The sequence below is a fragment of the Plecotus auritus genome (assembly GCF_963455305.1).
Source record: "Plecotus auritus genome assembly, chromosome: 12".
Lineage (NCBI taxonomy): Eukaryota > Metazoa > Chordata > Mammalia > Chiroptera > Vespertilionidae > Plecotus > Plecotus auritus.
The window spans coordinates 11,278,496-11,295,482 of NC_137778.1; the positions used below are offsets into that span (position 1 = coordinate 11,278,496).

The 16,987-nt window shown below is 38.2% G+C and overlaps 1 protein-coding gene across 1 annotated transcript in view; it reads left to right on the forward strand.

The window, feature by feature from the left end:
* LOC308237248 (complement receptor type 1-like) overlaps nt 1-16,987 on the forward strand; it is a gene marked incomplete at both ends in the record, with an annotated part of 114,834 nt that overhangs the window by 68,659 nt on the left and 29,188 nt on the right. The window contains 3 exons of the mRNA XM_080647802.1: nt 979-1,064; nt 2,100-2,297; nt 5,839-6,021. Coding sequence (XP_080503928.1) covers nt 979-1,064; nt 2,100-2,297; nt 5,839-6,021 — 467 coding nt within the window. The remainder of the gene's footprint in view (nt 1-978; nt 1,065-2,099; nt 2,298-5,838; nt 6,022-16,987) is intronic.

The following is a 16,987-nucleotide window of genomic DNA, read 5'->3' on the forward strand; positions in this document are numbered from 1 at the left end:
ATATTTTAAAAAATAGTAAATGGGATTACCACAGAAATAGAGTTATTCGGGATCATTATAAGGAGAGTCCAGAAGGAGGAGAGAGTTCTATGAATTTCAATCATCATATTTCATGGAGGAGGGGTCTCCCTGAGCTATACCTAGGAAGATACTCTAATCTGAAGAGTATTCATAACATCAAAAACTTGCCTAGCACTCACTGTGTTCCAGATGCCAATTCACCTGCTACTCAAAACCACCCCACAAGGTATATACCTTTCCACAGATGGGGAATTTAAGAAAGAGAACCAACCCTAGCCAGTTTGACTCAGAGGTTAGAGTGCCGGACTATGGACTGAAGGGTCCTAGGTTTGATTCTGATCAAAGGCACATACCTGGGTTGGGGACTCAATCTCCAGCCCAAGTCAAGAGGCAACCGGATGGAGATGTCTCCCGCACATCCATGTTTCCCTCTCTCTGTCTCTCCCCTGCCTTCAACTCTCCCTAAAAATTAATTGAAAAGATATCATTGGGTGTGGGTTAACAAAAAATTAAAAGTTATTTTAAAAAATAAAGAGAAACATTAAGCAACTTGTCCAAGCTCAACAAACAAGTCAGTCTTGGAGCTGGGACGCGAATGCAGTCAGGTCAGCTCTTAGGCCAGATCTCTCTGCTCAGTCGTTGCCCTGACAGAACAGAATGGCATGAGCAAGGACATAGATGTGACAGTGTGATGTGCCTGCCAGAGGTAGCAATCACCAGACTGTCAGGCGTGACAGGTTTATTTAGACACTTTGCTCTAGGCCAACGTGTGTTCATATGAAGAATCTCCCCATTTCATTACATTGCAGATTCAGTTAATGCATTCAATACCTGTCACTTCAGAAACTTCTCCTTGAAGCTACTGTAGTGCAGAAAAACAACCATAGAAAAACTTCTTCATTATTATGTGTTCTTATTAACTGATAAAGAAACAATAATCATTCCTTTTCTCATCAGTTATTACTCAGTTGGAACAAAAATTCTACATTGTGAACTCTCTGGAAATGATGTGGAATGGAGTGAGGAGCCACCACGTTGTGAAAGTAAGTACATTCTCTCTTTAGAATTTACAGCAGCCGTTCCCAAGCTTTTCAGCCTGGGGACCCCTATATGCTGTACAATTAACCGAGACCCCACAGAGCTTTTCTGCATGTGGGTTAGTACTACTGATATTCTTTACATTGGGATTAAAACAGAGACGTTTTTAAATAATTATTTACTAATTCATTTTAAGAACAATAATTTCAATACTTATTTTTTGTAAGATCAAACATTTCCAAAACAGTGGAAAGAGTGTCATTCCTTTACATTTTTTAAAAAATATTTTATATTGATGTCAGAGGAGAAGGGAGAGCGAGAGAGAGACAGAAACATCAATGATGAGAGAGAATCATCAATCAGTTGCCTTCTGCATGCCCCTCACTGGGGATCGAGCATGCAACCCGGGCATGTGCCCTGACCGGGAATCGAACCATGACTTCCTTGATAATAGGTTGATGATCAACCACTGAGCCATGCTGGCCAGACACTTTACAGTTTTTCTAATCTCTTCAGTATCTGACTTAAAGGAAGACCTCCAGATTCATTCTGCGGCATTGTCAGACAGTCTGAAGCCATTGGAAAATTTCACTGTATACTCTAAGGATGACAGTGAGAAAAGACAAAATCGTGGTATACCTGAGAACCACTGATTCAGGAATGGATGTAGCATTTCTCAACTAGCACTGAGTTTTCCTAAGTCATAAGTATATTTTCTCATTAAATTGTCAGTGTCTCTTATGATTAGGAAAACTTAGTGTGGCCTCACAGATAAATGCAAGTATTTCATACAGGTATATTCTGAGGGTATTTTAAAAAATGGGCTTATTCTAAATTTTCAATTCTCTATTCATGGTTTGAATTGGGATAATACACTTCTATAAACTTTGTTTCAAATGTATATTGGATTTGCAACTAGATGTAGAAATCATATGATAATGAACTTATTGAAGGTAGTTCACAGGCTCTTTCTAATGCCGTCTTAATCTTTTACATATTCTTTTGCCTTTCCTGTTCTTTTGTTTTTCCCTCTTTTTAAGAGATTTTATGTCAACCACCTCAACAAATCCCCAATGGAGAATTCACCAATAGCCACAAGGATACATTTGAATATAATGAAGTAGTCACTTACAGTTGTAAACCTTCAGATGGGCCAGATGAATATTCACTGGTTGGAGAGAGCAGGCTTGTTTGTTCTGGGCGTAACCGATGGAGCCCTGACCCTCCTGAGTGTAAAGGTAATAATATTTCTACTTTTTACCCTCTCATTTGTAAATAGTGTGGAAAGATTTGCCAACTTTTAAATAACTTGGCCAACATATAAAAAAAATTAAAACAAACAAATTCGTTTCTAATCTAATTTTATGCGTGTCAAATGATAAACACTAGTTCTACTTGCAGTTTCCCACTCTTCATCCCACGTGTTCTTAGCATACTTGTTTATATAGTGTTAATTACTATGTATATGCATGAATTTAAAAAATTTTTTGCCTTCAGAGCCTCAAAAAACACACATTGGCTTTAAGAAAGTTTTATCCTTCATTTTTCTTTAAACCTTAATTGTTGATAATACTACAGATGTTCCCTGTTTTCCCCACTGTTGTCCTCTTTACCCAGTTCCCACCCCACCCCAGGCTTTCACCATCTATTGTCTGTCCATGGGCCATGCATATATTCATGTAAGTTCTTCCGGTTAATTTCTTTCCCTCTACCTCCTCCCCACTTCCCTCTGAAATTCATCAGTCTGTTCCATGTTTCCATACCTCTGGTTATATTTTACTCATCTGTTTATTTTTTCAAATGATTCATTGTTTGTTTATTTTCATTTTTAGTTTCAATTGTTGATAGACACATATTGGCATTTGGTTGTTCATATTTCTTCTTCTTCTTCTTCTTCTTCTTCTCCTCCTCCTTCTTCTTCTTCTCCTTCTTCTTCTTCTTCTTCTTCTTCTTCTTCTTCTTCTTCTTCTTCTTCTTCTTCTTCCTTCTCCTCCTCCTCCTCCTCCTCCTCCTCTTTTTCTTCTTCTTCTTCTTCTTCTTCTTCTTCTTCTTCTTCTTCTTCTTCTTCTTCTTCTTCTTCCTTCTCCTCCTCCTCCTCCTCCTCCTCCTCCTCCTCCTCTTTTTCTTCTTCTTCTTCTTCTTCTTCTTCTTCTTCTTCTTCTTCTTCTTCTTCTTCTTCTTCTTCTTCTTCTTCCTCTTCTTCTTCTTCTCCTGCAATATCCTTCAACATTTCATGTAATATTGGTTTGGTGGTAATGAATTCCATTACTTTTTTTCTCTGGGAAGCTCTTTATCTCACCTTCAATTCTAAATGATAACTTTTCTGGGTGGAGTAATCTTGATTGTAGAATCTTTCTTTTCACCACTTTGAATATTTCTTGTCACTCCCTTCTGATCTGCCACATTTCTGTTGGAAAATCAGCTTATCATCATATACATGCTCCCTTGTAGGTAAATACCTGCTTTTAAGATTCCTTCTTTGTCTTTAACCTTAGACATTTTAATTATGATGTGTCTTCACATGAACCTCTTTGGGTTCATCTTGTTTGGGACGCTCTGTGCTTCCTGGACTTGTAAGTCCATTTTTTTCTACCAAGTAGGAAAAGTTTTCTGTCATTATTTCTTCAAATAGCTTTTCAATAATTTGCCCTCTCTTCTTCTTTTTCTGGCACCCACATGATGTGAATGTTGGTGTGCTTGAAGGTTGTCCCAGGGGCTCCTTACACTACATATGATTTTTTCTTTTTGCTGTTCTGATTGGGTGTTTTTTGTTTCCTCATATTTCAAATCACTTATTTGATTCTCAGCATCCTCTACTCTACTATTGATTCCCTGTAAACTATTCTTCACTTCAGATCATGTATCCTTTCATTTCTGTCTCGTCCTTTTTCATTCTTTGATGTTCTCAGTAATTTCCTTGAAATTCTCACTAAGTCCCTTGAGGCTATCATTAAGATCCTTAAACATCCTTATAACCATTGTTTTGAACTCTGTATCTAGTGTTAGCTTGCTTCCATTTCATTTAGTTCTTTTTCTGGAGATTTCTTCTGTTCTTTCATTCATGACATGTTTCTTTTTCTCCGCATTTTGGCTTCATCCCTGTGTTTGTTTCTATGTATTAGGTAGAGCTGCTATGTCTCCTGGAATTGGTAGAGTGGCCTTGTGTAATAGGTGTTCTGTAGGGTCCAATGGCTCAGCCTCCCCAGTCACCTGAGCTTGGCACTCTATGTATGCCCCTGTGTGAGCTGTGTGCACTATCTTGTTGTAGTTGAGACTTGACTACTATTGGTGTCATTGGGACAAACTGACCACCAGGCCAACTGGCTGTAAAGACCAGCTGTGAATACAGTGGAAGAGCGGCTGTGCAGAAGACACTCCTATGGAGCAGGACTTGCCTCTGTGGGGCTTGGGTTCTCTCTGAATCTGATCCTTGTGAGTGTTGCTTGTGAATATGTAGAGTTGTAATCTGGCGTGATTTGAAGCTGTCCATTGGGTTCACGGGCACCTGTGGCCACCTGTCAGGAACTACAGAGCAATCTTCAGATGGCTGCTACTTGTGTTGGGCTTGAAGTGCCCAGGAGAGGCCAAGATGTAAAGCAAGGCATGCTAGTGCTAGTGCCAGGCCCGGGGCCTCTTATTGAGGGGTATGTGGCATGCTGACACCAGCTGCTGCTTGTTTGAGAGATTATAGGAAAGTCTGAAAACTGAGCCAAGACAGGTGATCCATATGGAAAAGTCACTGCAAACTGTTTGGGTTTGCAAATTGGGGTGCAAATTGTGTGTGGTGGAATCTAAGTGAATCAACAGGGAGGAGCAAAGAGTGCGAGCAGGTTGATGGCAATTCAGGTCCACATTCAAGGAGAAAGAGCACTCTTCTGATTTAAAAGCAGTGCATTATGAACCCTATGTATTGCTAAGATTTAATCTCAAAAGATGTTCTCTTGTATATACTGCCCAGCCAATTGTTTTGTTTGTTTTGTTTGTTTCTGATTTTTCCCCAAGTCTGCCAAACTCATTGCTGGATCCTGAAATCAATCTAGAAGATTATACCCAGCACTTTACTTTGTAAGAAGTAGAACAGAATGGGAAATATTTGAGTACATGGGTACGAAGGCTAACTATGAAGTTTTAACTTTATCTCAGACCTGTGAGATTACAGTATAAAATGTGGGGTTTAATCTCTGAATTCCAGTCCAAAATATTTGGAAAACACGACCTTAAGTTCACTGGCCTTTCTATTTCTTGCACATCCCAGTTCTTGCCTGTTGTTGATACCTGATAACTTTCTCTCTGCATATGTTTGCATCACTAGCTTCTTTTCAACTTTTTACCTTTGAGCTCAAGTATTACCTTATTGCAAGACCCTTTCCTGACTTTTTAGAAGATCAGGGTACCAAGTCAGTGTCAGCCTGAAATTTGAAAAATTCCTAGCACTAAAAGGCATCAAAATTGTTTTTGAACTTATCTGAAAATTATATGTGGTAATCAGATCTTTCTCAAAACTTGTCAGTAATGGGAAAACTTATAGGAAACCATTCATCTATAATGGCAGTCTGTTCTAGGTGGGAAAGGTTATTAGATGTCTCTGTATCTGTTTACCTGGAAAGAAAATGCACAAATAAAGTGGGGGGTTTTGTTTGTTTGTTTGTTTTTTAAGTTAACATTCTGCCTTCCATTCCTTGCCTCTTTGTTCCCAGGGGAAATTACTAATTTACACTAGTTTTTCTTTCCCCTGTTAAAACAGCTTTCCATTAATTCTGGAATTTCTTCACTTTTCAGTGGTCAAATGTGAATATCCAGCACTGGAGAATGGGAGACTGGTGTCAGGATTTAGAAAAAAATTTCAGTACAAATCAAAGGTTACGTTTGAATGCCTGGAGGGATTTTCCCTTGAAGGCAGCAGCACTATTGTCTGTGGAGCTGACAGTACTTGGGAGCCTGAGATCCCAAAATGTATTAAAGGTACAAAGGGGGTCTTTTTTCTTTTTGTTTAGAATTTATTTCTTTGACATTAAATTTCAATGATATGGAATAATGAAAAATAAACAGTTTTTATAATTAACACTATCTCATATTCATTTTAATGACAGAAGTGGGACTTAAATTTATGTTTTCATAGTGTCTTCACAAGTGTTTAATTTCTGTTTTCTGGCATTTCTTATGTGTAAAAATGTATAGCAATCATTTTTCAGAGAACATTGAAACAGAGGAATTTTTATCTAAAAAGATTAAGATCTAAAGGCATAATTCATCATATAAATGAAAAAAAAATGTAGAAATTATCAAGTAGTTGGTCTCATCTTCGTTATATATTTTTTAGTGTCAATACCTCTCAATACCAAACCTACAATCACTAGTCTCAGGTTTAGTAACTTTCTGTTTACATACATTTTAATATAGGTTTATTGATTTCAGAGAGGAAGGAAGAAAAAGAGATAGAAACATCAATGATGAGAGAGAATCATTGATCGGTTGCCACCTGCAGGCCCCCAACTGGAGATTGAGCCTGCAACCTGGGCATGTGCCCTGATCCAGAATCGAACCTTGACCTTCTGGTTCATATGGCAACACTCAACCACTGGGCAACTCTGGTCAGGCTCTGTTTCCTTTTAAGATTTTATATGGTTGAATATAAATTGCGCTTTATAACTTATACTAGAGGTGCGGTGCATGAAATTCATGCACGGGTAGGGTCCCAAGGCTGGCCTGGCAATCAGGGCCAATCTGTGGGGAGACCGGAGGGGTGATCAGGGAGGCCCCTGCTGCCACCCACCTTGGCCAGCCTGGGGCCTGTGGGCTGGGGGAAGCTCCTGCATTGAGTATCTGCCCTCTGGTGGTCACTGCACATCATAGCAACCAATCGTTTCACCAGTCGTACCACCTTTCAGTCAATTTGCATATTAGGCTTTTATTATATAGGATAAGTAGTATACAAATATAGATTAGTACAATTTCAAATATTACAGAAAAGTGTACAGAGGAAAACATTAGTCTCCTGTTTCTCTACTTCATTTCCTGAATTAATCACTTAATAGTTTAGTTGCCTTTTTATCTGTTACTGTACATTAATTTCCTTATATGACTAGATATACATATTTTAGCATGTTTTTGTTGTTATTGACCAGAATTAGAATCATGCTGTTCATGTTTTTTTTAACTCTCACATTTTACATTTATAGTCTTAGATTGGGATTGCATTTAGATTTATTCCTATCCTTTTAATGATGACTATAATATATACTATATTTACTTAGCTATTTTCCTATCAGTGGTCATTTATATGTGCAGAAGTTTTACATTAATAGGTTCTTGGATGTATTAATTTTTTTCTCCAATGGCTATGTGTATTGTGTTTTTATTACAAAAGCTGTAGGTCTTCCCCATGCTGAAATTATATAAAAAATCCAGCTATATATTCTGATTGCATTCTTTATATTTAAATCACTGTTTCATCTGAAATTGGCATATACGTCTATTGTCTTCTCTCCAACTGTTCGAAGTGCCAGTTTTTAACATACAGTAAATTCATAGGAGTTATAGTTTTTTCTCTGTTCCTATGAACTCTATCAATTCCTGTCCCAACAAAAACTCTTTTATTTTTCACTGTATTACAATGATATGTTAAAATTTTTATTAAATTTATTGGGCTGACACCAGTCAATATGATCCTGTAGTTTTCAGGTGTGGGTTTCTATGTTACAAGATCGGTATATTGCTCCATGTGCCTATTACTCAAAGGCAAGTATTCTTCTGTCACCTTATATTAGGATCGCCTTCTCTTCTCCCTACCCCCTTCCATCTGGCAACCACCACATTGCTGTGTGTGCTCACGAGTTCCAGTTTTATATCCCACATATGAGTGAAATCATATGATTCTTAGCTTTTTTCTGACTGACTTATTTCATTTAGCATAATATTCTCAAGGTCCATCCTGTTGGTGTTGCAAATGTCAGTATTTCATCCTTTCTTCTGGCTGAGTAGTATTCCATTGTGTATATGAACCACATATTCTTTCCCCACTCCTCTATGGCAGGATACTTTGGTTGTTTGCTTTCTTTCCTTTTTGGTTTGCTCCTTGTTAGTGTAATGAAATGGAACTGATTTTTACTTATTGACTTTGTAGACTGCAACTTTGCCAAATTTATTTATCAGCTCCAACAGTGAGTGTGTGTGCATGACTGTGTGCAATCTTTACAGCTTTCTAGTTTAAAAAATCATGTCATCTTCTAGGACAGAGGTAATTTATTTCTTTCTATCCAATTTTGATGCTTTTTTTCTTTCCTAAATGCTCTGATTATAACTTTTGATGTTATGTTAAATAGAAATGTCCAACACGGTCATCTTGCCTTGTTCCTGATCTTAAGGGAAAAACTTCCAGTCTTTTACCATCAAGTATGATGTTAACTATAGGTTTGTCATAAATGGGTCTTATTATATTGAAGTTACTCAGCATTACAAATAACTCCTAAATCATTTTTTAAGTTCTCCTGTATTGCCTAATTGTAAGTAGAATCACATTGAATCATAGGCTGATATTGAGGATACACTGATGATAAATTTGCATTCTGTACCACAGAATATCGTCACAGGAATTGTTACTGGAGAGGAAGAAGAATGCTGGTGACTGAATATAAATTTATAATATTTATGATACTGCTTTAAATGAGAAATATTCACATAATTTTTATAAGGAAAATAAAATTATAAGATGTTGTACAAAGGCAAAAACCCAAATCTATGAATTTAGGAGTCTGTAAGCATTACTACTTTTTACTTCTTTTTAAAATTATTTCTTTTCTTCTAGAAGATTCTAAGAAAATGGTGAATCACCAACTGGGGCCGATGATTTAGGTAATATTTTGGTTATTAATAACACTCCATTATGAGACCCTAGAATTCTCCATGGAAATATATTTCAGTTACGTGAAATTCGAGAAAAAACAACCTGTCATGTGATAATTGACATGTGTATTTATTTTAATAGTGCAGATACCATGACAAATGGAAGCAGTAGTATGTGTAGACACATGCAGATAATACAGTGTTTTTTTTTATATATTTTTATTGACTTCAGAGAGGAAGGAAGAGGGAGAGAGAGAAACATCAATGATGAAAGAATCATTGATCAGCTGCCTCCTGCATGCCCCCTACTGGGGATCGAACCCCCAACCCGGGCATGTGCCTTTGACTGGAATCAAACCCAGGACCCTTTAGTCCACAGGCCAATGCTCTATCCTCTGAGCTAACCTGCTAGGGCGATAATACAGTTTTAAAGAGGTCCCTCAAATCCAATTCCTAGTGGGGTGAGGCAACTTTCTCAATTGCTGTGTTTATTTGTAGGTTAAAATATAGAAAACCTAACTTGCTTTCCATGTGATAGTGTTATTTTTGTAATGGCAATTTGTAAATACATTTTCTTTCTATTCATATCTTATATACACAAGCATTAACCTATTATAAGTTGGGCTAGTTTTTTTCTATAATAGGCTGGTGTATCATACTTTATTTAGGCTCACACAATTCACACAATATATGTTAAAGGAAAGGATCAAGTATGGTTGTAGCAGTTACATGTAATATAAAGATTTTTGATAAACGAATAAAGGAAAGTATGTATTACTTTTTTTACATTAGACTAGTTTAGTAGAGTTAGTCTTTTTATAAAGGCACCTTACGCCCATTAAGCTTTCCTTCTGAACACTGTTGTCAAAGGGTCGTTTTGCCAGTAAATTCAAAGCCATTTTAATTTATTAAGTACTTAATAATCTTTTTATAAAATAAAAAGAGCAAAAGTAAACATAACACTATGCTTTGACCTAGAAGAATTTAATAAAAATAATGGCAGTGTAGAAGCAGAGGTACTACTGAACAGCATTTCTAGGATTTCAGATCTTATAGTATTACTTATTGCTCTCTGGACAGTCAAAAATGCATGTTCACGTTTCTATGCATAATTTATCTGTGTGCCCTGGTGTTTCATTTCCTTTCCTAGAATGTTCTTGGTAATGAAGATTGTGTCTTAATTTGGGGGTGGGGTTGCATGAGGAAGGATTGATAAGATAATGTATTGTTTGTGAAGAGTGCAAAATAGGTCTATGTAATCAATTAATAGAACTTCATTAATGACTTATTCCACAGACTCACTTTTGGGGAACAATGTTAATGAAATTTCTAACAAAATCATAAGAATTATAGATTGAATAGTGAATTAAACCAACTAGAATGGTATAATATATTCTTAAAATGATTTTCCTCTAATAAGGTAAATTCTAATTTTTATAATAATGTTTCCTAATTTTTATAATATTCCAATTTTTATAATCTGGTGGGGTTACTACAATCCAAAACTGTGACAACTGAGGTCCCTATTAAGAGTTTCACAAATTGGACCCTAAGCCTGGAATCGTATTAGAAAGGTTCTATGGTCAAAATGAGCTGGATTAACTAGATTGATAAACTTTTCTTCACTGTAGTTTATAGATGATTTCATCAAAATTGAAATGTGTCAACTATTTGAGACCCAGCGTCCTCTCTCTCTCTCTCTCTCTCTCTCTCTCTCTCTCTCTCTCTCTCTCTCGTTCAATAACTTTCAAACTTATTTTTTCTCAGATGGAGGACTCGTTGCAGTGGTTGTTCTTACTGTACGTAAGTTTCACAGACTTGGATACCACTTAAATTAAAATAGTAATGTGTACAAGTGCATTTTTTTAAATTTAATAAATCTTTATTGTTCAGATTATTACAATTGTTCCTCTTTTTCCCCCATAGCTCCCCTCCACCTAGTTCCCACCCCACACTCTGCCTTTACCTCCCCCGCACTGTCCTCATCCATAGGTGTACGATTTTTGTCCAGTCTCTTCCCGCACCCCCAAACCCCTTTCCTCCCCGAGAATTGTCAGTCCACTCCATTTCTATGGCCCTGATTCTATTATATTCACCAGTTTATTCTGTTCAGCAGATTTTTTATTCATTTGATTTTTAGATTCACTTGTTGATAGATATGTATTTGTTGTTCATAATTTTTATCTTTACCTTTTTCTTCTTCTTCTCTTCTTAAAGAATACCTTTCAGCATTTCATATAATACTGGTTTGGTGGTGATGAACTCCTTTAGCTTTTTCTTATCTGTGAAACTCTTTATCTGCCCTTCAATTCTGAATGATAGCTTTGCTGGGTAGAGTACTCTTGGTTGTAGGTTCTTGCTATTCATCACTTTGAATATTTCTTGCCACTCCCGTCTGGCCTGAATAGTTTCTGTTGAGAAATCTGCTGACAATCGTATGGGTGCTCCCTTGTAGGTAATTAACTGTTTTTTTCTTGCTGCTTTTCATATTCTCTCTTTGTCTTTTGCTCTTGGCATTTTAATTATGATGTGTCTTGGTGTGGTCCTCTTTGGATTCCTTTTGTTTGGGGTTCTCTGCGTTTCCTGGACTTGTAAGTCTATTTCTTTCACCAGGTGGGGGAAGTTTTCAGTCATTATTTCTTCAAATAGGTTTTCAGTATCTTGCTCTCTGTCTTCTTCTGGCACCCCCATAATTCGGATGTTGGTACGCTTGAAGTTGTCCCAGAGGCTCCTTACACTAACTTCAAATTTTTGGATTCTTTTTTCTTTTTGCTTTTCCGGTTGGGTGTTTTTTGCTTCTTTGTATTTCAAATCTTTGACTTGATTCTTGCGATCCTCTAGTCTGCTGTTAGATCTCTGTATAATATTTTTTATTTCAGTCAGTGTATGTTTAATTTCTAGTTGGTCCTTTTTCATATCCTTGAGGGTCTCACTAAATTTATCGGCCTTTTCTGGGAAATTCTTGAAAAACCTTATAACCATGGTTTTGAACTCTATATCCAGTCGTTTGCTTTCCTCCATTTCTTTCATTTGTGATCTGTTTCTTTGACACTGCATTTTGACTGCTTCCCTGAGTTGGTAGGGTAGCTTTGTGTGCTAGGTGTCCTATAGGGCCCAGTGGCTCAGGCTCCCCAGTTACCTGAGGTGGACACTCTTGGTGCACCCCTTTGTGGACTGTGTGTACAGCCTTGTTGTAGTTAAGTCTTGATTGTTGTTGGTATCACTGGGAGGAATTGACCTCCAGGCCAATTGGCTGTGAGGATCAGCTGTGTCTACACTGGGAGAACTTCTGTGCTGGAGACACCCTTATGAGACAAGACTTGCAAAATTGCAAAAGCCTCTGTGCTCAGCTTGGATGGGGTGGAGTCTCAGGGCGGAGCTGACAGCCTTGGCTTCCCGTCAGCCCTGCCCTATGAGGCCCCTGGGTCTCAGTGTCTTTTGGTAATCACTGCAAGCACCTCTGAGAGAAAGCCGCCCTCGAGTTTTGCCTGCTGCCAGACAGTCCAGTTTCTCCCCAAATGAGTCTGGGTTCCCAGAGTCTAACCCGGAACTGGCGTTCAGCGCAGTCAGGAGCTTCTGTCTCCCTCCCGCTTGAGAAAGCCAGCCACGCACTCAGCAGTCAGTCCTCTCTGCGTGCGCGCACCTCAGTCCCTCTGCCTTCCGCAGCTCCCCTGAGTCTCAGTGTGCTTTTCTCTTTTCCTGACAGTCCTGATTGCCCCCGTATGAGTCTGGGTCCCCAGGGTCTCGCCCAGTACTGGAGTTCAGTGCAGTCGGGAGCTGCTGTCTCCCTCCCGCTTGAGAAAGCCAGCCACGCAGTCAGCCGCCAGTCCTCTCCACACTCACGTCTTCCTACCTCAGCCTTTTGCAGCTCCTCTGAGTCTCAATGTGCTTTTCTCTTTCCTTCTAGTTGTAGAATTTCCACTCAGCCAGCTTTCCTGTGGTTCTGGATAATGTCCATTTTGTCTCTTAGTTGTAGTTTTGAAATTGTTGTGTAAGGCAGTAGTTTAGGTGTTTACCTATGCCGCCATCTTGGTTTCTCTACAAGTGCATTTTTAATGATTTTTTTAGTTCCTATAGTTCTTATGGCTTGGAATGAAGTAAACCAGTCTAGAAATCCCTGTCCTTTCATATGATACTAGAGGCCCGGTACATGAAATTCATGTACAGGGGGTTCCTCAGCCCGGCCTGCACCCTCTCGCAATCCAGGACCCCTCAGAGGATGTCCAACTGCCAGTTTAGGCCCAATCCCTAAACCGGCAGTCAGACATCCCTCTCACAATCCGGGACCACTGGCTCCTAACGACTCGCCTGCCTGCCTGATCGCCCCTAACCACTCACCTGCCTGCCTGATCATCCCTAATTGCCTGCCTCCTGATCGCCACTAACCCCTCTGACTGCCTGCCTGATTGCCCCTAACCATTCTGCCTGTTTGCCTGATCACCCCTAACCGCCTCTTTCTCAGCCCCTGCAATGGCAGCTTTGTCTGAAAGGTTGTTTGGCTGTCTGGTCTAATTAGCATATTATGCTTTTATTATTATAGATTCTACCCTGTGTTTGGTGATTTATATTCTTTTGTAGTCTATATGTCCACTTAGTAACAAATCCTAAATATCCCAAATATGCTTTGAGTGATATTCTAAATTAAGCAAGAACTATTCTCTGGCTTACTGTGCACTCTTTTTTTTTTTAACATTTTTTATTTATTTCAGAGTGGAAGGGAGAGGGGAGAGAGAGATAGAAATATCAATGATGAGAGGGAATCATTGATCGGCTACCTCCTGCATGTCCCCTATTGGGGATAGAGCCCACAACCCAGGCATGTGCCCTTGACTGGAGTCGAACTTGGGACCCTTCAGTCTGCAAGCCGATGCTCTATCCACTGAGCCAAACCAGCCAGAGCTATTGTGCACTATTTAAGTGATTCCAGAGAATTGCATTTTGACAGTGAAGAGTCCAGATAGAATATGAATGTATATGGGCTTAAATAAAATAATATTTCTGCCCACTGAAATATAACCAACATTAATTTCTTCTAGATTTTGAAACTTGGTATTCAGAGTGACATGTCATTTGTTTTCTGGTTTCTTGTAGTTCTTGGCGTTGCAGTAGTTGGCACCTGTGTATAAATGTGTTCACCTCAGGAAAAGACAGTACATTAAACATGTTTCTTGAACCTGTTGTTGCTTCTCACTCTTGATGTACTGGTGCAGGTTTTGTTTGCACTCTGTATTGCGTGCTGCCTTGTTTAAAATGTGCTTGCGTGAGTGCTGCATTTCCTTTCTAAAATATTTTCACCTACTTTTAATATTATTGTAATAAGACTAAGCTGTGTAGACTCGTTTTAGCTGTTATGACTGTAAGAAAAATTCCTGTGGGGGTTTGAGGTTTAAGTTCTGCAGAAAATCATGGCTCATTATATTGCCTTCCCTACCCTAGGTTTACCCTATTCCTACAGTGGATTGGGAGCCAGGACTAAATTTAAAAGAGTTCACTGTAGAAACTGACAATTCTATTCACTGAAATTGTTAGAATAAAAGCTTCCATTTGTCTGTATATCTGAAGTCATTGTAAGAAGTTTTGTACGTGTCCTATTCAGATCCCCAATTTGATTTCTTTCCATTTAGAGCTGTTACTTATACCTGTTAAACTGGGGAATTAAAAGCAACATTGTTTGACTTTCCTTTTATGTTCTCCTACTTAAAGAGATTGCAATAAAGCTCAAGGTTAAACCTAAAGTTGCTGAGAGGGGTAAATTACCAAGGCACCTCATTAACTTTATTTGTCTTTTTATCTATAAAAATGGAAAAGTGGGAAATTTCAAATAGAAAAAAAAGTACAGATATATATTTTCTAAGGAGAATAGAATTTATAAGCATCACACTTAAATTTTAATTAAATAACTTGCAATGTAATAAAAGATTTAGAATAAGTCCTCAAGTCTAGACCAAGACTGAAATACTTGACTTTCAGCAATTTGTTTTCCCCTGCCAATTTGGGGATAGTTTTGAAATAAAACTAATATTTTTTATGACTTCTTGTATGTGTGGTTTTATCATATATTTTACTTTTATATTAATCATTGTCTTTGAGCTATATAATAAGAGTACATTCTTCACTCATAAAGGGCTAAAACATTTTTTTATATTATTGGTTATCTTTTTAAAATACCCATAGTGCCTTCATTTGAATCTTATATCATACTGTACAACTCATGACTCCCTAATTGTAATGTATTTTTAACATTGCATATATACAGCAGTCTAAGTAGGTAGTTCTCTCAGTGGAATATTTTTACAATTCCAAACGGTTCACGTTGAAATAACTTCTAAAGATAGCAAAATAGCTTTGTGTTCCTCACTTTCTTTCTTTAAAACATCACTGCATCGAAATACTTAAAGGTTCTTAACAAACACGAACCAAACCCTCTACCTACCAGTCAAGGGCTCTATTAAAGGTGAAGAGGTATCTGAGCGCAGTAGCCCTGGATTCAAGGTTCAGTCCCACAACTGACCTGAGGTTCCATGTCTGCTGAGCTCCAAGGGATGCTGCTGCGGGGCCTGGGCTACTGTGAGTAACCAGGGTGAAGACTGCCATTGATGAGCCTGGGTTCTTGAAATATGAATAAGCACCTTCAAGTTTATGAACAAATTTTACTTCTGTTTTAGGTAATTGGATTTTTTTCAAGATTCCTCGTCCTGTGTACATGCTCCAGAAAGGATGTGGGGTAACACTTGGCTTTACCTCCAAAAACATTGGCTGCCATCGCCTTAGAAACTAATTTACGAGACTCTAACATGTATAGAGATGCTTGTTTATTCCTAAGGGTAACTCTGGAAGCAGGGTACTAGGCATAGAGAAGCAAGCGTTGCTGTTCAAACTTGGTACCAAATGCCTTGATGTAAACTTGCACTTGTGATGATTTGGAATACAATTTCCCTTCTACAGCCTTCATACTAAGGTGGAAAATTAGCATAAGGACTCATTTCTAAGATTAGTAAACATATTTAAATCACTTGTTGAAAATGGCCATGTGGTAAGAGATATATATCCTACCACTTAAAATATGGGGAGCTACTTACTCTAAGTTATAATCAAGAGTTTGGGAGCAGAGTCTACACAGGCCAATGGGAAAGGCAATTTCTTGGTAAAAGTAAAGTGGTGTCTTTAATCTCAGGGACAAAGGGGAAGACAAACATTCCTACTAGAAGGGCAGTCTGGGCCTCCCAGTCCTCCCTATCTGCTTGATCTCTGGGATTCCTTGAGCCTAAACCAACCAGTTTTCAGACTGTTGTGAGTTTCAAGGTATCTGAAGCTCTCACGGTTATTTTAATGAATGCTGAGGTTAATATGAAATAACTAGTGAGAAATTTAGGGTTAGATTTTCATTGTCTTCAAATAGCTTCATTGTTTTATCAAGTAAATGTTTGTTAAATTTATATCAGTGCTTATTTATCTCTTTTATATATTAGATTTCTATTTTAAAATGTATTTGAATAAATAGATTCTACTAGTATAAAAAATGAAATGAATTGACTTTGAAACAGAAAAATGAAGTGGTGTTGGAGAGTTCAGTGACAAGCCTACCCATTGCCTCCCGCCCCACAACAGTCCTCAGGCCCTTGCTCTGTCCCAAGGACAGTCCTGTGACAGTGGTGGTTCACAGAGGTGGCCTCCCAGCAAGAGAAATATTCAAGTATGCAAACCAACCTGGAGCTCTTGCCCTGGTAGGTGTCCCTGAAGTGCCTGCTGTGAGGAGCAAACTGTGACTCACTGGCTGGGCCATTTTAGCTTTAGTCTGTCTGCTATGGTGCATTCACTGAGGCAGGGACTATGGCTGCATTTTCCAATGTAATGGTTGTTAATAGTTAACCATTCCAATTTAATAGTTAATAATCCCATCAGGACTGCAAAAGATGTGCTGTAAGTATAAAATACACACCAGATTTCAAAGTTAGTAAGAAAATGTAAACTGCATGTATATTGGGTCAGATAAAATATATTGAAATTCACTTTCCCATTTCTTTTACTTTTTAGATGTGGCTTCTAGAAAATTTAAATTACCCAGGTGACTCATTATATGTCTTGG